General features: G+C 36.2%; 1 protein-coding gene across 5 annotated transcripts in view; it reads right to left on the bottom strand.

Moving 5' to 3' along the window:
• The window catches only part of RELCH (RAB11 binding and LisH domain, coiled-coil and HEAT repeat containing), a 97,676-nt gene that overhangs the window by 56,216 nt on the left and 13,698 nt on the right, over positions 1–27,762 (bottom strand). For 4 of the 5 annotated variants that reach the window (XR_009545095.1, XR_009545094.1, XM_060173960.1 and 1 more), the window contains exons 2-11: positions 22,738–22,827; positions 14,151–14,222; positions 13,985–14,040; positions 13,777–13,890; positions 11,544–11,747; positions 11,340–11,431; positions 10,225–10,497; positions 6,983–7,058; positions 4,874–4,969; positions 124–236 (exon numbers count right to left, since the gene is read on the bottom strand). Coding sequence is in view for 3 of the 5 variants with exons in the window: in XM_060173960.1 (XP_060029943.1) it covers positions 124–236; positions 4,874–4,969; positions 6,983–7,058; positions 10,225–10,497; positions 11,340–11,431; positions 11,544–11,747; positions 13,777–13,890; positions 13,985–14,040; positions 14,151–14,222; positions 22,738–22,827 (1,186 nt within the window). In the remaining 2 variants the exon portion in view is untranslated. The remainder of the gene's footprint in view (positions 1–123; positions 237–4,873; positions 4,970–6,982; positions 7,059–10,224; positions 10,498–11,339; positions 11,432–11,543; positions 11,748–13,776; positions 13,891–13,984; positions 14,041–14,150; positions 14,223–22,737; positions 22,828–27,762) is intronic. The other variant, XM_060173962.1, reaches the window with a different exon arrangement.

Raw genomic sequence — 27,762 nt, 5'->3', positions numbered from 1 at the left:
TTAGAATGAAAGTGCCCTGAATGAGGTGGATTTCTCTGTGTTAAGATAGGTGTTGGAAAGAAAAGATACTCAGAATCAAGTTCAAGGCAACTATTTACCTTCTAAAGAAGCAGTCACACCCACCTTTGCTCATCATCTGGCCGCTTGATCAAATTGAAAAGTATATGGAGGAGCTGATCTCTCTCTTTAGGCTCAGGATGGAGGCAAGCTGTACACAATATGAGGGGGATCAACTCCTGAAAAAATACCAAGGTGAAAAAAATTCAAAGTAAAAATATATAGCTGAATATTTTCTCTAAAGTTGCCTTAAGTCAGTGGGAAATCAATCTCAACATGCTAAAAAACAAATTTTAATTTTGAGGGTTGCTGACTGAAGAGACAACACTGAACCATACATCTATGTACTGTAAATTAGTAAGTGAAAAATCACAAGGAAGTTATTAAAAGATTCAGTTAGTTTGCTTCCTTATCAGCACTTATGAACAGTAAGTTTTTACACAAATAGCCTTACTACAAGCTGATAGAGCAATCTTAATTTTGAAAGTGTTTTAATACACCCCACTCTTTCGAGGTTTCACTCTGTGTTTTTCCTTTCTGCTCCTGGTCAAAAAACAAAATTCAAGGGCTGGAACAGATAACTCACCAGGTAGACCATATTCAGAATTACAGAAATCAAAAAAAAAAAAAAAAAAAACTCAAAAAGAAATAGATCTCAGTAAATCTATAACAAGTCATAAGATTAAAGTAGGAATAAAATACTTCCAAGAAATTAAAAAATCAGATAATCAGTGATCTCTAGAATACACTTAAAGAAGAATTACAGTTGATCTTAGTCTTACATAATATACAAGAGTAAGAATAATTTCTAACACATATGGGATCAGCATTAGTTTGATAGCAATAAATAAATTATGGTAAATAATAGCACTGTAGAAGAAAACCATTGATTAATATCCATATATAAATATCAGTTTTACTTCTTCCTTTTTTCTATTCTGCTATATGGTGAGAGAAAAAGAGAGGAAAAGAGAGAGGGAGTGAGGCAGAGGGAGAGAGAGAGAGAGAGAGGAAGAACAAAGAAGAGACACCTGAAGCACAGCTTATAAAGCACCCCTGTAGGCAGGGGTTGAGTGTTTGAGCCCAGGTACCTGCGCATGATAATGTGTGTGTTCTACCATGTCCTCCTGATAATGTGGGTACCCAAAACCCAGCACCTTCAGTTCCATTTCTATACATCAAGAAGAGAACAAAGGAAACTAAGGAAACAACTTCATTTACAATAGAATCCAAAGGAAAAAAAATGCCCGAGAATAAGTTTACACCATTAAGTGAAATATTTTTATGCTGAAAACTACAAAGCATTGCTGAAAGAATCAGAAGAAATATGAAATGGGAGGAACTCCATGTTTGTGAAGTCTTAAAGTTTTAAAAATGGCAATACTCCAAATTCCTACCAAAATCTCTTTTCTTGTTTTGACTTTTTATTTATTTTATTTGCTAGGACAGAGAGAAATTGAGAGGGAAGGGGTGATAGAGGAGGAGAGACAGAAATACCTGCAGACCTGCTTCACTGCTCTTGAAGCTTTGCCTCTGTACGTGGAGACTGGGGGCTTGAACCCAGGTTCTTGTACATGGTAACATATGCACTTAACATGTGCACAACTGCCTGTCCCCCTCCCCCATCAAAGTTTCCATGAATCTATGCAGTAATGAAGGTTGGGTATCAAATTCGTATGGAACTATAAGAGCACATGAATAGCTAAAACAATGAAAAAAGTAAAAACTGACTTATACTCAAAATTTCAAAATTTACTACAAAATAAGAGTAATCAAAACACGTGGTATAGGCATGTGGAAAAGCATCTAGAATCTCTACAGTCAAGCAATTTTTATGACAACCAATGGGAAAACTATTTTTCTTTTTTTTAAATTTATATATTTATAGTTGGAGGAAGGGAAGGAGAGAGAGAGAGAGAGAGAGAGAGAGAGAGAAATGGAATATGGATCAGAGCACCACTCAGGCATATGTGATGGTATGCATCAAACCTAGGACCTCACGCTACAGAGCTGGACACTATCCACTGCATCACCTCCTAGGGCTGCCAATTTTCTATTCTACAAGTGGTACTTGGACAACTATTTTATTTATTTTTTAAATTAATTTATTTTTTGTTTTTCCCCTTTTGTTGCCCTTGTTGTTTATCATCATTGTTGTCACTATAGTTGTTGTTATTGCTGTCCTTGTTGTTGGATAGGACAGAGAGAAATGGAGAGAGGAGGGGAAGAAAGACAGAGGGGGAGAGAGAGATAGACACTTGCAGACATGCTTCACCGCTCGTGAAAAGAAGGCCCTGCAGGTGGGAAGCGAGGGGCTCGAATTGGGATCTTGATGCTGGTTTGTGTGCTTTGCGCCATGTGCATTAACCGTCCAGCTCCCGACAACTATTTTAGATAATCACATGAAAACATAACATGGGGCTCCTATGTTATCATTCCATAAGCCAAAAACAAACAAACAAAAAAACCCCACAAGTCTCAAAACAGATGTATAATCTTCATAAGAGAGTTGAATCTATATAACTATTAGAAGAGATCTTACAGCAAAATCTTCCTTGTCTCAGACTTAGCTGTGTGCTCTTAGGTTTGACAGCAGGAGAGTAAGCAAAAGAAGAAAAAATAGATCAAACTTAAAAAAAAAAGTGTCCATCAAAGGACACTATCAAGAATATGAAGACATCTATATGGTGGAAGAAAATATTTGCAAATCATATAGGTGACAAGGTTATACTACTATACAGAGTAATTAGAACTATTACAACTGAAAAAAAATCAAAGTTCAGTTTAAAATGGGCACAGAAGTTGAAACAAATTAAATGTTAGTGAAACTTACTGTATGCAGTACAGTGGCTCTGGGACAGAAGAAGTAGAATTTTTCTGTATTTTTTTATTTAAAACATGTTAAACTAAATGAATGTATTACTTAATCAAAAATGTTAAAACTTACTTCTATTCTTCTACTTATATAGTCAGCTGGGAAATTACTGTGATCAATCAGTCTACTGGCAAGTATTTTATTTCTACACCAAAAGAAGGCTTATACTAAGAGCAGAGTATTTAAAATCTAAGAAATAAGAAAAAAAAAAAAACACTAATTCTTTAATCATAAGACCTTTTGAAGACATGTAGATTTAAGGAATATGAAATATTAAATATAGGCAATCAAGTATCAAGAATGAAATGGAAAAATACTTTATCTTAAGACCCAGTGTCAGTCTCAAATCAAATCAAGATATATTTCAATGATCAACATAATTTTGAGACTATAGCTTTGTTGTATGTGGTAAGCTTTCTGAAACTAAGGCACAAAGGATTAAATAATGATTAATTCTTCATGTATTTAAGTCCTTAAACATTTTTCCAAAATATAATAAAACTCAAATTAGGCAGAAAATTCAACATTACAAATCTGTATGTGTCTCTCCATGTGTGTATAATGTTTATATACATTACGTATAAATCATGCAATACAATCAGATTTTAATAAGATAACCTTGAGCTTTTTAAAAGAGGGGGAGAAAATAAAAAAAAATTAAACTGCATGAGATAATAATTAGGTTTCTATGGAATTTTGAAAATCATATTAAGGAATGCAAACATTAATGCACTGCAGGGATTATGTTATAAACTGAAAAAGAAAAAGCAGCTCAAACACCACTCTGCCAGGCAGAACTGCCAAACAACGTGAAATTGGACACTGATCCTGCAAGACACAGAAAAAGTTCCATACTTAGCAGATCTCACACAATTTTACATATCAGCTGGAATGAAATATTAGTAAAGAAAGTCACTTAAAGTATTTAACTTAAAATATGTGTACAAATAAAAAAATTAAAACTCTTCATGCAAGTTTTCTTGAGGATCAGTACTAATTTCTTGTGCTGAGAGGATCAAGAGAAGCTTCATATGGTTTTGCGAATGCACTGTGTAGCTACCATACATGTAGGTCCCATGAACTTTGACTGAAATCAGTAGGAAATCTTGGTAAGGTAAAAGAAATTCATGAGATAGTCTAAAAGGTTCTTAATCCATTTTTAACACAAAATTTGTGAACTACTAACTGACTTCATAAATCCAGTAATTAAAACACACGCGTTTGCAAATAAATAATCTATTATCGCTGAAATGAGATTACACAGTAATTTTCATTACTCTTTTTGGGGCTAGCTTTTAGGTAACTATATATATAGCATTTACGGCTTACAACAGGCTATGTGTACTGAAGTGTATTAACCGTCTGTCAATAATAGTTTAGCTCCAGGAAAAACAAAAAAATCACTTTTAAAAGTTACTATAGTCAGTGTTATAAGTATTCTACTATTATGAGAGGGGTATAAAATTACTGTCAAACAACTACAGTAAAAATAGCATTTATAATAGGTAACTACAGATACATTTAAGAGCATAGTTATAATTATTAGTTCCTGTTAATTTTAAAACCAAGAGTGTCAATTCCTGTAGGCTTATCAAGCATATCATATCAAGAACAGAACAAAAAATACATTAGTTGAACTGGTAATGCAGAAAACAGACAGTGTTCATGGCACATGAATGGACCTACAGTAGTCATTAGTGTTGCAGAAGCTAATGATGCTTTAAGCAAACTGGAAAAACATGAATCCCATGCAGTTTTACTCGACTCACCTGACAGAGGTGCAAAACCATTCTCTAGGAGCAGAGATGCATGCACAAAAGTAAGAATATGATTGCAAGTAACAGACTTAAACAAAATAAAAATATAACACTAGGCTTCAAAATGACAACGGAAGGACAACATGATGAGATTACTGGGTGCAAAGACTTGTGTGTGTCTCACCTCTCTTTTTGCTAACAGCACATTAGGAACAATGTGCGGCAGGCATCGGCCCAGCATCAACATGACACTTTTTTCACTGTCTGCAATCCTAGACACCTAGAAACAAAGAATTAAGAAAAGATGAAAGTGAACAATTGCAGATGAAGAGTTGGGGGGTCCTCCATTTTGTAGGTAGCTAGTAGGCATATTTTAGTTATATTTCAAAGGGCCTGTGGCTATACTAGTTTGTTTTTTTTTCTTTTTCTTTTTTCCCGAGCCTGAAATCTGATATGCAGGTGGATCCAAGTTATTGTCTGGGGAGATGATGCCATGGCTGGAAAAGGAACAGATAGTTGGATCAGGGAAGAGAGTAGCTCCCTAATATGGGAAAGGGGAATAAATATTGTTGACTGTAAACCCCATCGATTTGATGTGACCTGGGCCTATATGCAGCTTAGGAGCCTATGTGACCTCTGCATCCCTGTAGATCTATCAGTCACAGAAGGTCTCCACTTGTCCACTTTTTTTTTTTTTTTTTTTTTTATGAAAAGAACATTGGGAGTCGGGTGGTAGCGCAGCGGGTTAAGCGCAGGTGGTGCAAAGCGCAAGAACCGGCACAAGGATCCGGGTTTGACCCCCCAGCTCCTCACCTGCAGAGGAGTCACTTCACAAGCGGTGAAGCAGGTCTGCAGGTGTCTTTCTCTCCCCCTCTCTGTCTGCCCCATCTCTCTCCATTTTTCTCTCTCCTATCCAACAACAATGACAACAATAATAACTACAATAAAACAACAAGGGCAACAAAAAGGAATAAATATTTTTAAAAAATCATTTAAAAAAAGGGGAAACATTGACAAAACCATAGGATAAGAGGAGTACAAGTCCACACAATTCCCAATTTGTTTGGCTTTATATGTTAACTCTATTTTCAGCCACCAGGTTCCAGATGCTAGCATGATGCCAACCTGACTTCCCTCAACAGACGACCCCACCAATGTGTCCTGGAGCTCTGATTCCCCAGAGCCCTTCCCTACTAGGGAAAGATAGAGGCAGGCTGGGAGTATGGATCGACCAGTCAACGCCCATGTTCAGTGGGAAGCAATTACAGAAGCCAGACCTTCCACCTTGTGCATCCCACAATGACCTTGGGTACTCCTAGAAGGTTAAACAATAGGAAAGCTATCAGGGGAGGGGGTGGGATACGGAGTTCTGGTGGTAGGAATTGTGTGGAGTTGTACCCCATTTATCCTATGGTTTTGTCAATGTTTCCTTTTTATAAATAATAAAAAGAAAGTGGACAAGTGGAGATTTTCCATGACTGATAATACTTAAAGTTAAGTTCATGCTTTAGACATTGCTATCTCAGTTCCAAACTAACAAAGTTAAAATTAATGACGGTAGTAATGACTGTGACCTCAAACAGGTCCAACATTCCTTTAGGACAGAAATGGATTTAAAAACCACAAGCAGCAAGGGACAGGAGGAGAATGACGATGAGGCTTCAATTCTAGGAAAGTAGGGGATCACCCAGTTCTAGGGAAGTTTCAGTGGCTTTTCTTTTGTCCTTGAAAAGATGCTCACCAATCTTTGCCTTAGTCCAAGGCGATAATTTGTATATAAAGCTATAAGCAAGGGGAGGACCGAGTAGTTTGACTCAGCTTTACAAGGATTGTTGGAACTGAATCCAAACCACCCTTTGGAAATCCATGAGAGGTCAAATGGAATCAGTCCTGAAGGGTTAGGAAGAGAGTAGCAAGTATTAAGAGAGACAAAATATCATCTCAGGATGAGCCTGCACCAACCACCACAAGCATTTAAGGAAAACGAATCTGAGAGTTGACAAACTCAGCAATAAAAAAACAACCAATCCTGATGAAACAGTAACGGAGTGATCTAAAATAAAAACATGTATCCTTCAAATTTTCACAACTAGAACACTGAAAGACATACCACTTGTCACTAGACTTAACAAAACTGTAAAAGGACACTTTAATTACCTTTCTCAGAATTATTCCTCAGAGGACTATATCAAATAGTTGATTTTGAAATCACCTTATAGCTATTTCTGGATAAGATAATTAGGAAAATATTTGACTGTTTTAAGTAACTTGTGAGAGTATCTGGGATAATTACCTCTGATCCTAAACGACTATCTGCAGACATTCGACAAAAAGAGAGAAGTGCTTGATGGAAAGCCGGTGACAATTTCCTAGAAGAAAATATTGGGTGGAAAGGGTAAAGAAAAGAGTTACTACTGGCATTTAGTAGAAAGTAAGTTGCATAGTGTAACTTACATTCATCCTGTCCCACAAATGTTAACCAAATTTCCTGGTCATCAATGATGTAAAGAAGATTCTATAAGTCAGCTATGTCTGATCAGAAATTAGCTTGATGCTGTGCGAGTGAAAGATGCGTATGTGTTGGTGGATCAATCCAGAAGCAATACCAGGACGATGACTATAGAAAGCATTTGTAAATGTGAAATGCACCTTTGCTCCCAATTCCTTATGGTCTCAGAATCAAAGATGGTGCATAGAAACACTGATCTGGTATATAGCTAAGAGGAATTAATAGTTTGTCACTCTAAATACCAAGAACGCTAAATCTTAAAGTTAGAAACCCATATAAAAGTAAATATTGCAGATAAGGAAAGGCTTACTCAACATTCACACATTTTAAAGGAAGTGCTTTTTTTAAAAAAAATTTTAAAATGTTGGTTTATTTCTATGTAGTGGTATTCATGAAATTATGGATTGCATAAAATGGGTTTTATCAATGCTTACTATGCTCAATCTACGAGGAGAAGCACTTGTACCAAGTTACATAAGAGAGGTGATTGAGTATAGACACCACTAAGTGGCACTCTGACTTTTGTGACTAAGGTTAGACTAGAGTGCAAAAGCTTATGTCTTCATTTTTATTCCTCCTCCTATATTCTTTCAGGGGAGGGGTCCATAACCCATGGTAGTCTAATCTATAAACTTCAAATGAGTCTTTATCATTCTTTTTTCTATGAATCTCAAAACCAGGCAATCTTATATCTTCTACAAAATGTTGTAAGTTTATTCACTTATTTCCAGGACAGGGATCCATCATCTCTCGAATTCTTCCAGAAGACATCACCTTAATCTCCACTAGACTTGCTACCTGACAACTCTTTCCTATAGGAAGGATTCTATCTGAAAATCTGGATCATGCCCCCAACTGTCTGAACATAAACAAGGCTTGTATGACCCAATTTCTGTTTATTCCTCCAAGTACCTGTCCTGTACTCGTCCCACTTGAATTCTTTATTTAACCTTACTAAATTCTGCTTAGTTCCCCAACTGCACACGATTCTGACACATGTAGTTCTCTCTTTGCTGGAATACTCTCCCCCTTTCCTGGTTAACACCAACTGGTCCAGTGGTCTTATTCTTTGGTAACACTTCTTCCCTGAAACCTTTCATGCTCTGATGACTAACTGAGATATCCTGACTGTGAGATTCCTTGAGTTAGCTGAACTGTTATCACTACTTTCCATATATAATTGTGCATCTCTTATACGCTAAGGTCCCTGACTAAAAGAATTACCATGTGCTTTGCTTACTACTTTATTCCCTGTTAACACTATTCCAGCATACAGTCAAGATACAGCATGTGTGTACACACACACAGACTCAAACAGTTAGTTGAACAAATTCAATAACATGTCTAGAGAGTGGCTTTAGCATATCAAAGACACACAGAAGTACTCTTAAAGATTTAAGAACTTTTATAACTGTTATTACTGTTGAGTGTGATTAACAGATTTTTATACATTTGCTAGCCATGTTAGAATAAATGCACCCTGGGAGTCGGGTGGTATCGCAGCAGGTTAAGTACAGGTGGCGCAAAGCTTAAGGACTGGTGTAAGGATCCTGGTTCGAGCCCCCAGCTCCCTACCTGCAGGGGAGTCGCTTCACAAGCGGTGAAGCAGGTCTGCAGGTGTCTCTCTTTCTCTCCCCCTCCTCTCTCCATTTCTCTCTGTCCTATCCGACAATGACGACAATAAGAATAACTACAACAATAAAAACAAGAGCAACAAAAGGGAATAAATAAATATTAAAAAAAAAAGATTTAAAAACAAACAAGGACTGGTGAGGGTGCTTGCATGGACAGTGCGCTGTATTATTATGTGCATGGCTCTTTTTGAGCCCAGTCCCTAAGGCACTGAAGCAGGCTTGAGTGCTGTGAATTCTCCCCTCTACCCCTCCCCTTTCTTTCCTTCTCTCTCTCCAGTTCTACCTGGAAGAGTCAGAAGACAGCAGTGATGTCCTAGAAGTGACCTGAGCACCAAAAAGCCCCAAACACATTAGTCCTATTACACACCATTTAGCCTTGTGCGTAACAGAAGGTAGAGAAATGATTTTGTGGTTCAGAATGCACCACAGATCATTTGGAAGAATAAATTAGTTTGTGTACATAAAACATAAGTACGCCTGACATATGAAGAGTTCAGTTAAGGTGATGGTGCACCTGGTTGAAGGCACACATTACCATGCACAAGGACCTGGGTTCAAGCCCACAGTCCCCAACTGCAGGAGGGAAGCTTGACAAATGGTTAAGTGCAGCAGGTGTCTCTCTTTCCTCCATCTCTTTCAATTTCTCTGTCTCTATCATAAATAAATATTTAAAGAAAAAAAAAAAAGAAATACTACTTTAAGACGATTCAGTTAATATTATTTAATTATAATAACATTTTTATATACTCTAAAACAGTTTAAAATTACATTTTGAAAAATTTAAAAAGGCAGGAAGAAAAGGCAGACCATAGAAAAAAATGGGCAAGAAATACAGATAGGTAGTTAGTTATAGAAATAATAGCCAACTCCTATCTGTGATCTTGGAAGAACTACTGCAGTTTCCAAGGGAGAGAACAGGGACACAGAACTCTGGTGGTGGGAGCCATGTGAAATTATATCCCTGTTATAATTCTGTAAATCAGTATTAAATCACTAATGAAAAAAGACAAAGAAAAAATATATTTGGAGTCCTCCCCAACACAGAGTAAGGAAGGGAAGGAGGAAGGGAGAGACACCACTGCTTCACCATTCATGAAGTTTCTCCTGTATCTGGTGCTGCTCCCATGTGGTGGCCAAAGGCTGGAACCTGAGTCCTCAGGAATGGCAGACATGTGGTCTACAGAGTGAGCTATCTCCTGGCCCAATTTATTTCTCTTTATTATCACTTATTCTATCCATGTGCTTGTGTGTGTGTGTATGTGTGTGATATTTTATGTCAATTTCATATCAAACATAAAAATGCAGTCATCCAAATAAAAGCTGAAAAATTTCCCACTTGACAAAGTATGAAACAGCTGCTCAACACATTCCATATCCAGGCTGCACACTCACCTATTGGGCTTATCAAAAGACACTGCATTTTTAGTAGAAGGAGAAGAAGATGGCATTCCTTCTTTGTCTCTCCTAGGGAAAGTATTTGATAAATTCTCCTTAGGAATCAGGGCGTCAGCTTCATCCTTCTCTTTACCCATGTCTGAACTACTTAAAACTTGATTCTGTTCACTGTCTCCAGAGACTTTGTAAGGAGGCTGATCCAAAGAAGACTGAACAGAGTCAGAAACTATAGGGCTGGCAAAGTGAGCATTTTTGAGGAAGTCCATTTCACTGTAAAAAAAAAAAAGAGAGAGAGAAAGAGAGAAGAGAGAGAGATTATTAGAGAACAACAACATCAAAGAAAATAATAATAATAAAAAGCTATGGCAAAAGTATAAGCCTCATAATGGATTTAATACTTTGATAGTGTAACATGGAGCAGCCTGAGAGAAGCCAGAGTGGGCATAGTGTTGAACTCTCAAGCATGAGATAGTAAGTCTGATTCCTGGCATTGGAGTGTGTTCTCTTTCTTTCCCTACTCCCCCGTTCTTTCTCTTTCTCATAAATAAATACAGCCTAAGTAAATAAATAAATCATCCAAAAATGAAAGTATAACATATAAACAGAAAATGGCTTGGAAAAATCATTAATCTTTTCACATACACAGATTTTTTTTTCTTATACATAAGCAGGGCTACAAAGTCTTACCAATGCAGCATAAATATGGCACTTAAAATCTGAATTGGTGTTAACTTTGTTTTTTATTTGCAAAACTGCAAATTTCATCCAATCCACAGGACTATTATAATAATTAAAATAAAATAATGAGAAGGAAATGTGTACAACATGACTGTGTAGGGTCTATTCCATTAACTGTGACATGACTCAGGAAAAGTAATACAACTATCTTATTTCTTGATTCTAAGAAATAAGCAACTATAAAATTACTGCATTGATCTATTTATTTATTTTTTTTGGGAAAAGGACATATCAGTTATATAAAGCAATACTGACTTTGGGGAGTACCAGAAAGTAAAAATTTATCTTACAATTGAAGTGTTTTTTGTATATTTATTTAACTTGCCACTTTCTTTAAAAGTTTAGATATGTTAAATAAATGATTGATTACTAACCTTTCAAGTCTTCTGATCTGCTCCATCAAAGACCACTTTTCACTATTTAATAAACTAATTTTATCTTCTAACTTCTGTACTAGCAAGGAGTTCTAAAAATCAAAAACAGGGGAAAACAGAAAAACCCTCATGATCTCAGAGTATGCTTCTTTACACTGCTTAAGTATTTTTTGTGGATTTGACAAGTAAGTCAGGATTTCTCACCTCTACAGTCTGCGGAGTTTCAAGGGTTGGAGGAAGGTTGGCTAAAATTGGTGTAAGAGCCTCTAATTCATCTTCTTCTACTCCACTGGCCACATCCACAAGATCTTTCGTTGTCACTTGATGATTTCCAAAATCTCGATAGAGTTGTAGCAAATCCGGTGGTTTAGGAATATTTAATCCTACATCATCCCATAGTTCAAAATCCTTAAAGAAAATAAATTAAAATATATCTCAGAGTCGGAGAGCTCACCAGGTAGGGTGCATATCTTGTCTGTGCAAGGCCTAGGTTTGAACCCTGGCCATGCATAGGAGGTACCACAGCACTGGGGGAAATCCCAGTGCCAGTTCTCTCCCTCTCTCTGAAAGTAAAAGTAAAAAGAGTCCTAGGAATAGTGAAATCGTATATATGGCGGTCAGATGGAAAAGAAAAAACAATCTCTTTAGGTTAATTTTATCCTGTGCTTTTAACATTCATTTTATTCCTTACTGCTGATTATCTTAGAAACTCAACAATCATAATTTGAAATGCTCTGAAGCAATGAGGAAAATGAGTTAATTCCTTTCCTCAGGCAGGTGATGGTAATGATGACCCTTGCACTGTCTTGGAAAAGGGCTAACTCTTAATAGGCACAAGGCAGCGAGAGGGTAATTCTTCTAGAGTCACGGGGGACAGGGAGAAAAAAAAACAAAGCTCTAAAGGAAACAGATATGGTAAGGAAGATGCAAAGCCTTCTGTTTCACATGATCACAATGATTGGGCAAAAAATAATGTTGGTGAGGACGCCGAAGTATGAGTTAAAAGTACGGCTTTACACATTTCAAATTGGTAAGCAAGGAGTTAAAGGAGAAGGCAGAAAGGAGATGACTGATCTAGACAAGAGAGATTAGGAAAGTAAAGCTATTGATAAGGTGCGGAAAACCTGTGGAGTAGGAAAGACAGTGGCTAGGTCCAGATGGGCAGTGGGAGAAGGGTAATCTTGTTATAGTGGGGGGCAGGGAAAAGTTTCTGGCAGTCAGGGAGCTTCTGGCATTAAATGGTGAGATGGGTTGTTATCTAATTGAAAAAAGGAGGGAATAGAGTCCTTGGTGGATACATATTTTATTTAAGGTGAAAACAAAGTAAATAAAGTTCCAAATAGCATGATAAAAAGAGGGGAAACAGACAGCTGAAAAGCAAGGACTGTATGTAGATAAAGACATGAGAAAACTAACACTAAACCTTTTGAGTGCTGACTGCACATACAGACAGAGGTGAGAAGAGATTTGTGAAGCTTCAAGATATTTAGTCTACTCAGGACACAAGATAATTTCAGGTAAGGGCTGCCACGAAGAACAAAATGAGGGTGTATGGTAGAAAATAATGTTGGGTGTTACAGCCCAAGAGGTGGAGTAGTGGCAAGAGGACCAAGCTTAAACTCAGGAGGTCCTGAGCTTGACCTCTGGCATCTCATGTATCAGAGTAACAGATTTTCGTCGGTAAAAAATTTTCATTTTCTTATGTAAATAAATAATATAGAAAAAAGTAAAAGAAAATTAGGTGAAGTGTCTTAATTTCTGGTCACAAGGTAAAGAAAGGAGTAAGAGCCTGGGGCCAGGCGGTGGTACACCTGGAAGAGTGTACATGCTACAATGTCCAGAAACCCAAGTTCAAGCCCCTGGCCCCCACCTGTAGGGGGAAAGCTTCATAAGTGGTAAAGCAGTGCTGCAGTGTCTCTGTCTCTCTATTCCTTCTGGATTTCTCTCTGTCTCTATCAAATGAATAAATAAATAACTAAAGATATTAAGAAGAAAGGAGTAAGAGCTTCTTTTGCTAAATTACTGATAGGATATTTCATGGACTAATAGCATAAATTTGATTTAAAAATGATGGTTTCCTTATATCTACATAAAATAAACTTTGGTATTTTTATAGTATCAGTAAATATTTTAAAGCAAAAAAAGAGCAAATTTAGTAAGTATAGGAAATACAAACAGATTCCAGAGCTACAGGGAAATTGTAACAGATTACCTAGGAAGAATAAGAAATGTTTCTGTAGAAAGAAGACATGCAAAGGACAAAAAACAAACAAACAAACAAACAATTACATAGGCAAGGAAACAGTGTTTGGCTCCTTGCTTTACAGAATTTCCCGAGATGTATAATTTTGATAGGATTATAGAAAGTAGATAAAATAAATACACGAGAAGTACAAAAAAAGAAACTGTTAACAATAATTTAAAAAAGGAACTGTACCTGATCATCATTTTCATCTGAAAAAGTTATTGACGTAAGCTTATAATTATTCTTCAATAAGAATTCATTGACTAAGAAGTTTAGGGCTCTCTTTTCAAGAGGTTTGATTGGCTCCTAGAGCAAAAGAGAAGACAGATATAAATACCAGAAGTTTCCTTCCTTCAAAACATATGCTACCATTTTATGTAGAAGATACTTTTTAACCCACCTGAATTTCAGGACTTGATTTGTAATTTTTTCGTTCCTGTAAAGGAACTTCATGCTCTGGTGGAAGAAAATATGAACATTATTTTATTATTTTCATGTGGAAGTATCTCAGCTACTTCTACATTATCAAAGTAGGAAAAGTCTCGAAAAAGTTTTATGTACACCACCTGCAGCCTTTGTCAGGTTGGCTCGGAGGGCCTGAATGGTCTCCTTGGCTTTCCGTAGTTCAAACTCCAGGACTGGACAGGGATTTGGAATAAACACACACAGGCATCCAACCAAGAAAAGGGAAACAAAAGTAAAAAAAATAAAAAGCAAGGATGGGTATGAAAAAAAATACAATTTGTATTGAAAACAGAAAGCATGCAGTCTTTATGAAACTTGTGAACGCATGCAGCAGAGTTGATTTGCAAGCAAACTGGTGAATATTTTCCATAGCTTTAGAATTCAGGGGACTGCTGTTCCAGTGTTCCAGCTGTCTGACAAGGAATAGCTCTGTTTAGAAAGTCTATGGCATACTCTCATTTTGGTAAATAAAAATATTAGTAATCCAGGTGCTTTTGTTTGACTTAGTCTAGATAAGAAAATGTAATAGAATAATTTAATCATGACATAATTTGGGGGGGGGAAAAGGTAAAAATCAAATAGGTCCAAGGAAACATATTTAGAGAAAAATCTTAGAATTAAAAAAATACTTTCATATGTTATCTAGAATAATGTTGTAAATAGTATGGAGACACATTGTTAAGTATATTCCTTCATCAAGATGTTTAAGTACTATGGTTTATATCTAACAAATGACAGAAAACCAGTATTTTATTTATTTATTTATTTTTACAAAGTGCATGTTTTCTGTAAAGAAGCACAAGAATTTTAAAAACATCTTTAAAAAGTTTCTTGGGCTGGAACATGATGGCAGATGAGGACCTAGTGGAGGCTGAATTGTTATATGTAAAAATGGGAAATGTTATGCATGTACAAACTATTGTATTTACTGTCGACTATAAACCATTAATCCTCCAATAAAGAAACTGAAAGAGAAGTTTCTTGGGCATTATTTCAGGTTTCATGTAATACCCAAGGGTAGAAACAGTTTGTCCTTCATTTTCTATTTAAAAACATTATAAGGAAATGATTCTAAGTGTGGTCAACTATAGCTACTGAATAAAGTTAAGTGGGATGAAAACTACTCAAATAGATTTGTTCATGTCAGCAAACACTAATAGTAGCTCAAAGCTTTCTCCTGTTACCATAAAATCTGATTAAAGAATAAACATGACGGCTGGAAAAATATCTTAATAAGGTCCTTAAAAATGTCTCTGCATGAGCAAAATTCAACTATATCTGCTTAAAGGGGAACTTTCCTGTTAACCAAACTCAGATTTCCTGAGTAACAAATGCTATACTGAAGAAAAAGCAAATTTATATGGGGGGTGGGGGTAGAAAAAGGCAAAAAGTTATTTCCATGAAGTAACACTGGGAAAGTTAAGTGTTCTCACAACTACAGATTAAAATCTATATTTAAATAATTTCCCATAAAACTAGGAAATTTTATTTGTGACTTTTCAAATTAAAAATTCTATGAAGGCTTTTCTTCCCTGATTCACTAGCAAACAGAAAAAAGATGGTAAATGGGATGCAGTAAAGACAAGAATGCTATAAAATATATGGAAAAATAGGATTCACTCAGTTTGCATATTCTCAGTAAAAACTGAAGATGGAATTATTTAACATGTAGTACATGAAAGTCAATTATTTTGATGCACAGAATCTCAGTGCAGCAACAGGAAAGCACAACACAACTTCTCATGACATGTATGTTACTCTTTCTTTGTTGGTAGTCAGCAATGCTGATCTGCAAACATTTCTGTGCAACAAAGTTAAAATATTTCTCCTAAAATTTACATTCTGGCAACTCAGTGTTTGTGTTTAAACTAAGGCGGCATACATACAGTGTAAACTAAGATGAGATAGTAGGTAGTTTATAGTTTCTTCATTTTAAATTCTAGGTAGTTTATTGTGACTAAAAATACTTAACTGTACCTAATAGTAAAATAAGTATATTGATGATGTTTTCAATATCACAATTTACTAAGACTCATTACAGAATAATTGCAGATCAGAAATGCCCTGGACCAGAATGATAAAAATATGAAGAAAAAAAAACACACATGGAAAAAAACTGGTTAAAACACAAATTGTGAAAAAACTCAAATTCAACTGGTGACCAAGAGCAAAACATTGAAAGATCAAGGCACAGAAAGCCAGAAAAACCCATGTCAGACGGCAAGAATTTATTTTTAAGCATAGATAGGTACATGTACATTCCTAAATGTCATTAAAAATGACCAATGCTTTGAAAAGATAGTGTCGATCAAAATGAATTCACTCTGCTGCATGTTTCTTAATATACAATTACTTTAACATCTGTAAATATCTTTCAACTATAGCACACAGTCAAATTAACTTAAGATCAAATTAACTTAAGAAAGGTTTAAACACACCCATATCAACTTGCCTTTTCTTTTAAAGTAGTTAAGGTTAATATTCAAAAGCATAATGCGAAGAAAAACATTGCATCAACACACCAATTTCCAAGTATTTTTCAAATATTACAATTGTTAATAAAGACGTATGAAGATGTGAATGCTTTGGAAAAGCACCGTAGGAACCGACTACCAAAGTGCACTTTCTACAACCCCAACCTTCAACTAGACTAACTCTGGCGAATGGGACATCATTGAAAGTAAAGTATTAATAACAAGGATGTAGGTATATTCTATTACCGCACTATTATGATCATCAAAACAATTAGTGATTGCATCTGTATAAGCAACTTTAGATTACTTCAGTCATTTCTCAAATGGGGCTGGATATACAATTTGGGAGATATGTAACTGATATGAAGAGACATCAAGGGTGTAGTGTTCAACATTAAAACAAAACAGTATAAATCCTTTGTTGCCTCAACTCAATACACTGCTAATATTACTTTTGAAGTGCTTGTTAATAGTTTATTTTGGCATAAGATTCAAAACATTACATTGCAAGATCTTTCCCATAATGCCAATTTGAATCAAGTATTTATTCATTCCCATTCCTGCTCACTGTTGAAGAGTTCAAATCAACAGGTCTGAAACTTTCTCATTTCATAGTAGACATGAGATTGTCTTCTTCCAGGTCAAAACTTCCTGGATTTTTTTCACCTGAATATAAGGTGATTTGACATTATAACAAAATACTACTGCCCCTTCTTGTAGATTGCTTTGGCTATGCCAAGAAGAATTCTAGGAAAAGGCAAACCATTTCCTTTCAATATGAACTAGAATAAAAACCTGTCTCTAAAACAATACAGAGTTCCCAAGATATCACCACCACTATTCCTGTCAGGTTTATACAGACTTCAGAGAGAAAGCACTGACAGAAATGCCTTACTAGAGAGAGAAGTGAGCAGTAAAAGCGTGACGTGATTCCTTGCTCCGGACACCTAGTTTCCTCTACTCATGGAGTGGGGGAACACGCATCCTCTTTCTAAGGACCAAATCAAATGTTCTTCCCATCGCTGTTCCCCTGTCCTATGTCTTTCTTACAGATTTCTCTAGGATGACAGTCACCCTAGGATGACAGTCACCCATGCTTTTAAATGCTGTCACAACATCTAGGAAGAATCACAAATCTTCAAATTTTGCCAAGATGCAAATCCACCTAATTATCTTGTGAACATGCCCACTTTAATGTTTCATAAGTTTTTAATCTGATTCTGTTTAAAACAATTCCATCATCTCCCTCTTAACCTTGCTTCCCCCACTCTGGCAGACTCTCTACTTTAATGGCACGGTACCTAACCAGCTGCCCACCTAGAAGCCCTTACCCTTCCTTCTACATTAAATAAATGTCCAAGATACACTGACTCCAACTCTTGGAGAGTCAACCCTCCAAACAACCATTTATTTCAACTCTTTGCAGATGCCTTAGTTCAAACCTTTATGATTTGGATAAATTAATAAAACCCACCTGTCATATATTAAGGACTTTGTAAAATCCACAGAAAATTGTAATTTTCTAACCTGCCTGGCCAAACATTTTTATGTTCTTTCGCATGCTTTATGCTTGGTTTCTTTTTTATTTTATCTTATGAAACTAATATTGCCATAAAATATAGTTAAGGAAATGCTGACAGAAATTTAATGAATAAACACCACTTTTATTTTTTAGCTTAAACATAATGGCTTAACACAATGACTTTTTAGAGCTATTTTAACTTCATAAAAGTGCAGAGAAATCTATTTTTTCAAAATTCTCCCTCTATCTTCTCTATAGCCTTGTTTTACGTTTAAGAAAAATGGCAAGAAAGATGCTGAAAACACATGTGGAATCTATCAGTCTTATGAACAGCAGAGCTAGTTAAAGGCTGAAACAGACCTAACAACTGGCTCAATAGTTATCTCTCCATCACTTTTTCTGCCCAAGAAAATAATAAGGAAATTAAAAAAAAAAATTTTCTCTAGAGTACTAGTTTTTTCACAAGCTTTTACATATAGCTACTAATGTTTAAAAAGGAAGCAAAAATACTTTTAGAAATGGGAACTGTGATTAAACCTTTCAGATAAAATTTTAGATTAAACCTTTTAGATAAAATTCCCACACATCATACATTTGGTTCACTAACAGGCAATGACACCAAGTCTGGAGGTTTTTTCTTGGCATTAACACATGTCCTTCCTTCCTTCCTTCCTTTTCCGACGCAGGAAAAAACATCACCTTTTATGTATCAGAGCAGTATTTTTATCACAGATTTTAAAATATTTATTTATCTATTCCCTTTTGTTGCCCTTGTTTATTGTTGTAGCTATTATTGTTGTTGTTGATGCTGTCATTGTTGGATAGGACAGAGAGAAATGGAGAGAGGAGGGGAAGACAGAGAGGGGGAGAGAAAGAGAGACACCTACAGACCTGCTTCACTGCTTGTGAAGCGACTCCCTTGCAGGTGGGGAGCCGGGGACTTGAACTGGGATCTTTATGCTGGTTCTTACGCTTGGTGCCACGTGCGCTTAACCTGCTGTGCTACCGCCTGACTCCCAATCACAGATTTCTTTATGCCCCTCCATTTGTAGGTACATTACTATGTATTTAAAATGACATTTTCAAGGTAGTTGTAGTTTTAACATTTGTATTTGTGATCAGTAATGTTTCTCCAAATCAGAAACAGCTAAACAATGAAAATAATGATGAACTTAAAATATATTGCTATCTTAAAAATTTAAAACAGATTTAAAAGGAAGAGAATAACTGTATGGGATAACTGAGTAGGAACTATTTTCTAATATGTAATCATTTGTACAATAATACAATTCATAATATTAAACATATTTGGTTATTTAATATGTAACAAAATACTTAACTAAACGCTACATATCATACAGAATATAATAATGGCTGATAAACAATATCACAAGAATGATTAATTTGACCTAAAGTCATAGAAATAATTTATTTTAATTTGCTAGCAATTACTAATGTGGTTTGCTGATTTGATACAGTAAATAAGGGGCAAGGTTAGTGGCTTAGCAGCGTGCCTGAGTGCCTGGATTTGATACCGGGTACTGCATAAAATAAAGGAAACATGGAACATGATCTCTATCCCAGAAAAATAAAAGATCACACGAAGCTCTTTCACTGTCATTTTCCACAAAACTGACATGGGTGTTTACAATTTATCTCAGTTTGTACTGAACTGAAAATAAAAATAAAAACAATTCCGTTGCCTTTTACTTCTTTACTCGACAGAATATTGGAGAATTTAAAATATATTCAATATTTTTATCCTTGAGCAATGAATAAAAATCTTGTATACTGAAAATTATGACCCACTATTCAAGGAAATAGAAAAAGACATAAAGAAGTGAAAAGATATTCCATGTTCATGGGTTGGAAGAATTAACACCATTAAAATGAATATACTAAGAGCCATATACAAATTTAATGCAATCCCCATTAAGATCCCAACCACATTTTTTAGGAAAATAGAACAAAGCTACAAATGTTTATCTGGAACCAGAAAAGACCTAAACTTGCAAAAACAATCTTAAGAAGAAAGAACAGAACTGGAGGCATCATACTCCCAGACCTCAAATTATACTATATGGCCACTGTAGTCAAAACTGCTTGGTACTGGAACAGGAATAGACACACTGACCAGTGGAACAGAATTGAGAGCCCAGAAATAAGCTCCCAACACCTACAGACATCTAATCTTTGACAATGGTGAATAGACTAATAATGGGGAGAGGAGAGTCTCTTCAACAAATAGTATTGGAAAAATATGGTTGAAACATGCATATGAATGAAATTGAACCACTATATTTCACCAAAACCCAAAAATAAATTCCAAGTGGATCAAGGACTTGGATGTTAGACCAGAAACTATCAGATAACTTAGAAGAAAATATTGGCAGAACTCTTTTTCGTATAAATTTTAAAGGCATCTTCAATTATTTGAATCCAATTACAAAGAATAAAACAAATATAGACAAATGGGACAACACCAAATTAAAAAGCATCTACACAGCAAAAGAAACCATTACCCAAACAAAGAGACCTCATACAGAATGAGAGAAGATCTTTACGTGCTTTACACCAGACAAGAGGTAAATAACCAAAATATAGAGAGAGCTCACCAGACCCAGCAACAAGAAAACAAATGACCCCATCGAAAAATGGGGAGAGGACATGAATAGAGAGTATTCACCATAGAAGAGATCCGAAAGGCCAAAAAACATGAAAAAATGCTCCAAGTCACTGATTGTCAGAGAAATGCAAATAAAGACAACAATGAGATACCACTTCACCAGGGATAGGCGATAGTGCTGCGGGTTAAGTGCACATGGCGTGAAGAACAAAGACTGGCATAAGGATCCCAGTTCAAGCCCCCGGACCCCCACCTGCAGGGGAGTTGCTTCACAGGTGGTGAAGCAAGTCTGCAGGTGTCTATCTTTCTTTCCCCCTCTCTGTCTTCCCCATCTCTCTCCATTTCTCTCTGTCCTATTCAACAACAACAACAATAATAACCACAACAACAATAAAACAAGGGCAACAAAAGGGGGAAAAGGAAATTTTAAAAAAATGAAAAAAAAAAAGAGAGAGAGAGATACCATTTCACCCTGTGAGAATTTCATACAACAGAAAAGATAGCAGCAACAAATGCTAGAAGGTTGTGGGGACAAAGGAACCCTCCTGCACTGCTGGTGGGAATGTCAGTTGGTCCAACCCCTGTGGAGAACAATCTGGAGAACCCTCACAAGGCTAGAAGTAGATATACCCTATGACCCTGCAATTCCTCTCCTGGGGATAGGTACTAAGGAACCAAGCACAACCATCCATCCAAAAAGATCTGTGTATACCTATGTTCACAGCAGTAAAACCTGGAAGCAACACAGGTGTCCAACAACAGATGAGTGGCTGCGCAAGTTGTGGTCTATGTACACAACAGAATACTACTCAGCTATTAAAAATGGTCAATTCACTATTTTCAGCCCATCTTGGATGGAGCTTGAAGAAATCATGGTAAGTGAAATAAGTCCGAAACAGAAGGGTGAATATGGGATGATCTCACCCACAGGCAGAAGTTGAACAACAAGATCAGAAGAGAAAAAACTAAGCAGAACTTGGACTGGAGTTGGTGTATTGCACCAAAGTAAAAGACTCTGGGGTATGTGGGGGGAGGGGGGGGAGAGTTCAGGTCCTGGAACAGGATGGCAGTGGGGGTTGTATTGTTGTGTGGAAAACTGAGAAATTTTATGTGAGTACAAACCACTGTATTTACTGTCAACTGTAAAACATTCCCCCAATAAAGAAATTAAAAATGACTTCAATGGCCCATAGTCACAGTATCTGGTACAGTAAGAGGTACCAGAAGAAACCAGAAACTGAAGCTATTCATCAGTACCTTGTAGAGATAGTTCCAGAGCAGACCCCAGCAGAAATCTGCTCTACTCATCTGATATGGCTAATAGTTTACTGCCATTATTACTGGTACAAGTTAATCCTCTGAAGTTCCTATGAATCTAATGTTGACTACTAGAAGTCAAAGCTAGTGGGAGGATGGAGTAGTGACAGGAGACAGAGAAGAGTAACCAATCAATTAGAAAAAATATTGGCCTTTTGAATTGAGTGACCATGGTTTTAGAGGCTTCTGTTGTACCAAGCATCAACCCTTCATTTCCTGGGTTAGAGGACTATCCCGGGAAGATCAGAAGAAGTTGCTGAAGAGATACACCGGTGGCTAAGAAGCAACAAGGGATCTCAAGACAAAGTTTTATTCACTAGCCAGCATGGAATTATTTCAACCATTTTTTAACAGCTAGTAGAACTGTACTGGCATCTAATACCTTACTATTATCTTTGGTTTGGAGACTAAAAGAATGAGTATCATGAGGCCTAAGTGACTTTGTACAATATAACACCATTTTAAACCTTTTACACCTGTTTCATAACTAGATGGCTGTAAACTGCTGACACTAGCAGAGTTCAGCAAATTGTTGGAGTACATAGCCAGAAGCTCACAGCACCACTGCAAGAAGAAGCAAAGGCTTAGATTTGGGTTGCTTATTCAAGTCTATAAATTAGTAACAGAACTGTGAACACAGTTATATAATTATAGTCACATACCAAACTGCAGAACGGAGAATTCCTCAGGTCATTTTATTATTCCTGAAATGTCAAAGAATCCAAATCCATCTTTTTAATCTTACTCACCTGCTACTCTCTCATCTGTTTCCCGGTTACCATCATCTGAATATCTTGCAAAGTCTAAAGAATCAAGGGTACTGATGCTCCCAGCTCGATCTGCAATAAGACAAGAGAAGTGAACAGACTGTCAGTTACTTGCCAAAACAAATGACTGGAAAACAATTATATTTCCAGTTTATAAGATCACAATTCCAAGATCTAGGAAGTCTATTAATGTTTAACAGTAAGTAAGGTACAAAGGTTCATACTAATGGATCTACTTAAAAATAACTTAAGTGGCCTGGGGTGGGGTGGCACAGTAGCCAGAGTGCTAAACTTAAAAGCTTGAGGTCCTGAGTTCAATCCCTAGCAAGTGCCAGTGATGCTCTGGTTCTCTCTTCTAAATAAACCTTAAAAACAAAAACAAGCAACCCCCCCCCCATTTTCCCTGAACAAACCTCAAGTTAACAAATAAGATAGATTAAAACTACCTGAGCTAAAGATTAAAAAAAAAATTGAAATGAAATTTGAGCTGAATTCAGAAAGAAAATTCCCCATAAAAATCAAAACAACAACACTTATTGGAAACTACTAAGAACAACTCTGATTTGCATTTCTATATTAAAGATTGCTAGTGGCATTTCCATGTGTCTCTGGGCCATGAGACTAATTTTTAAAAAATCAATTGTAAAAGTATACTATGTGAGAATTCTATGGGTGGTGGAGTGATGCTTTGATCCCATTAAAATAATAAGCCCACTGTTTATAATTATGAAAATGTTAGGCATAGTAATTGACAAGACAACTTTGTATGTGGTTTGCATACATATACACAAGTAACTTTAACACTGTTTGGGCTACTTTATACTAAATTATAAGAGCCACTAAATAAATAACACCTTTTTTCTCCCTTTTTAAAAATGAAAAAAAAAATTTTTTTTCTAATTGCCACCAGGTTATTGCTGGTACTCTGTGTAGGCACCACAAACCCACCATGCCCACTGGCCATTTTTTCTTTCTTTTTCTTTCTAGTTTAACAGGGCAGAGAGAAATTGAGAAGGGTGGAATATCTATATATAGAGAGACAGAAAGACAGACAGATACATGTAGACCTGAGTTGCCACTAGAGATGCGTTTCCCTATGCAGGTAGGGAAGGGCTCGAATCCAGATCTTTGCACATGGTAATGAGTGCTTAACTTGGTGTGCCACTACCTGGCCCCTGAAAGACTAATTTTTGAATAAGATGTTTTCTTATTCAACAATGAGATTAAAGCTAACACTGCTTCAGGGTGATGGATCTATCTTAAATATTATGGTATTTTATTTTACATAATATTTTTTTAAGTGCTAATCTAAGGAAATAGATTATTTGTGTTCATGAGACAGGATATGGGCAAACCAATGCAAACTACAATATACTGTATTCTATTTTATTTTTCAGGTCTAGACAGGGGAAGGGGGAGGAGAAACACCACAGCACTAAAACGTCCTTCACTGCTATGGGGGCTGCAAAGGAACCTGGGCTGTGCACATGGGGAAATAGCACACCACCCAGGTGGCGGATTTCGCGATCTCACAATATAGATTTAGACTCTATAATCTCTCACCCCTTTAAAATTTATTATTACATGCCAATAATTGAAGTGGTTCACGACTAGAATTCATTAACTAAAATAAATTGGAAAAAATAACTACTGCGTTGTTGGAAAAGTCATGATCTATTTTTGCATACAAAAATGTCATGACTTTTCTGACAACCCAATGCCATTGTTTATTGACTTAAAGAATAAAAAATGAATACAGTTTCCATCTGCTGAAATTGAACCAAAGCTAGGGTTTCCAAAAGAGGAAATTTCAAAGTACAGCGATACACTTTATAATGCTTTTTACCTTAAAATATTTAAAATAAGTATAATTTATTTCTACCTTATTTAACATACAATTAGTTCACGATTAAATACATGTAAAATGTCAGTCTGCAGTAAACCACTGACTTAAAAACATGCCTAGTGGGAAAGTAACTGATATGCAGCATTCAGAAAACAGAGTTCCTATATCACAAGGCACTTACAACTTCAAGATTTTTTTTTTTTTAAATGAATCTAACCACACTGTGATTTCACCTCACACCCGTGAGAATGGGCTTCATCAACAAAACAGGAGAAGACAAGTGTCAAGAGAGGATGCGGGGAGAGAGAGGAACTCTATCTACCACATTGCTGGTGGGAATGCAAACTGGTGCAGGCACTATGAGGACGGTATATAGAATCCTTTAAACAAATACAAATGGAAAAGTTTTATGATCCAGCAATTTCACTCCAAGGCATTTATCCAAAAGTTATAACACTAATTTGAAGGGATATATGCACCCCCACGTTGATAGTGCCATTATTTACAAGAGCCAAAATTTGGAAGCAACTAAAATGTCCTTCAACAGATGACTGGATAAAGAAGTTATGGGACATTTATTCAGTGGAGTATTACTCAGCAGTAAAAAAGATGCTATTGTGTCTTTTGGGATAATATGAATGGAATTAGAGAAGATTAGGCTTAGTGAAGTAAGTGAGGAGGTAAAGGACAACTACAGAATGGTTTCACTCATATGTGAAATATAGACAATTGAACTCTTGAATGTGAAAGGAAAAAAGTTAACCCATATCTAAGACTGGGAGAACTATAGTGGGTATCTATGGAGCTGGGTGTGAGACACAGACCTTTGGTGACTGGAGCTCTGAGAAACTATACTCCTACTGGGAAAAGAAAAAAACAAAGACAGAAAACTATGTCTTCCCCACATCCCCACCCCAAATTTCTAGCTATTTTTTAAAATTCTTTTTTCCCAAATTTAAGACTGGGAAGATACTTTAGCAAACGGAATGAATACAAGTTTGTATCATGCTTAAAAAAAAAAAAAGCTTATAGGGCTGTCGAAAAAGCTCACTTAGATAGTGGGTGGCTTTGCTAAGTGTAGAACCCAGGTTTGAATGGGATCCCCAGTGTACTAAAGAAAACTTCAGTGTCTTTCACTCTCTCTTAAAAAATAAAACAAACAAACTCATAGTGAGAATTTGCCAGATTATCAAGGCTACTGATACACTGCTTAAATTGCTTTCCAAAAATTATATAATGAATATATATATATATTTTTAACTATGTATCTGTTTCCTCCGGAATTTGAACACTCTGAAAAAACGTACTGGCCATTTTCTTTCTTTTTGGGGAGGAGTATATGTAAATTATCGCTGCACATCACCTGACATGACCTAACATCTCAATGGTGCTGAAACATTAGTTTATCTGGTTGGTCATTACTGCCCCAACAAGAAACTCAGCTTGAGTATCATCTCCTCTGCTCTTAGTCACCGATATTTACTCTGTCAGCTCTTCTGATGTCTCCACCCTTTGTGGTAAAACAGTATACACCCAATAGAAATAACATACCACTTTTCAGCCACCAGGTTCCAGATGCTAACATGATGCCCACCAGACTTCCCTGGACAGACAACCCCACTAATGTGTCCTGGAGCTCTGATTGTCCAGAGCCCCACCCTACTAGGGAAAGAGAGAGGCAGGCTGGGAGTATGGATCAACCTGTCACTGCCCATGTTCAGTGGGGAAGCAATTACAGAAGCCAAACCTTCCACCTTCTGCATCCCACAATGACCTTGTGTCCATACTCCCAGAGGTTTAGTGAATAGGAAAGCTATCAGGGGAGGGGATGGGATACAGAGATCTGGTGGTGGGAATTGTGTGGAGTTGTACCCCATTTATCCTATGGTTTTGTCAATGTTTCCTTTTTATATATAAATAAAAAAAAAAGAAAGAAAAGAAGTAACACACCAACCAGATTCTAATGTTTTATCATACCTCACCTGCTTTATAGAATGTTAAGTATGTTGCTGGCTGTTGATTTCAAGTAAAATATTTCATTAAGCATTCATATAGTGCTATTAGCATTCTAAGTCTTTCTCTCCCTCATTTATTATTTTATTTTATTTTTACCAGAGCACTGTTCAGTTCTGGCTTATGGTGGTGCAGGGGATTAAACCTGGGACTTCAGAGCCTCAGGCATGAGTCTTTTTACATAACCATCATGCTATCTATCCTTGCCCTCATTTTAGTATTTTAAATCATACAGAAGGGTAATAAAGTCAATTAAGTTATATTATCCTTCCAATATATTTTTATTACTCCCCACAGTTTTAAATAACTCCACTATACTATAAGGAGAGTCTTTAGAGAATGCAAATACATAGCTTGATGTTCAACTTAGTTTTTATGGTCATTTTTAGTATTTTCTCAGGTCCAAGTCAACAACTTTAATTCTCCAACAGCAAAAAGCTAAGACATCTAAGAAAACAATTACAATGTTAAAAAGTTCCTAACATATTAAAACTGATTTCATGATGTCAGAAAAGAATTCATAGAAGTAATTTTAACATCGGGGTAACTTGCAGTTTTACAACTAAAACATATTTGGGTTTTAAGTATAATCTGAATCTTTACCACAGCTAACAAATACCTATTCAAATACTCTTATATTAAAGAGGAAGCGCTTGTAAAAATTTCTTTTATTAAGAATTAAATTATCACATTCTAATATAAAGTCTGCCCCGAAGTATTTCATCATATTTCAGAATCATACAACCTCTCAATAATTCACTTTATAACTCAGAAGCCCAAATAAGCAGGGACTGCTACTACAGTTGGCCAACTGGTAAAACTTGTTTATAAGTTTATAAGTCTGGGAACTAAACTCATATACATGATGTGACTGTAGGCACTGCTTAATGACTTTAGAAACCACATGGAAAAGTAGTCTTATTGATTTCTACAATTACCATTTTAGTAATTGTAACACAGTGGACTTTTCTTTTTTAAATAAGATCAAAACACTACTCCACTAACCATGGAGATCTCACACAATGTACTTTTACAAATGATTTTTAAAAATTAGCCTCATGGCCCAGAGACACATGAAAATACTGTCAACAATCCTTATTACGGAGATGCAAGTCATGCCAGAGCTGAGCAGTGGTCTGTTCTCTCAT

The sequence above is a fragment of the Erinaceus europaeus genome, chromosome 15 (assembly GCF_950295315.1).
Source record: "Erinaceus europaeus chromosome 15, mEriEur2.1, whole genome shotgun sequence".
Lineage (NCBI taxonomy): Eukaryota > Metazoa > Chordata > Mammalia > Eulipotyphla > Erinaceidae > Erinaceus > Erinaceus europaeus.
Note: the sequence above shows the minus strand (reverse complement) of the source record. Positions and strands in the feature narration are given on the sequence as shown.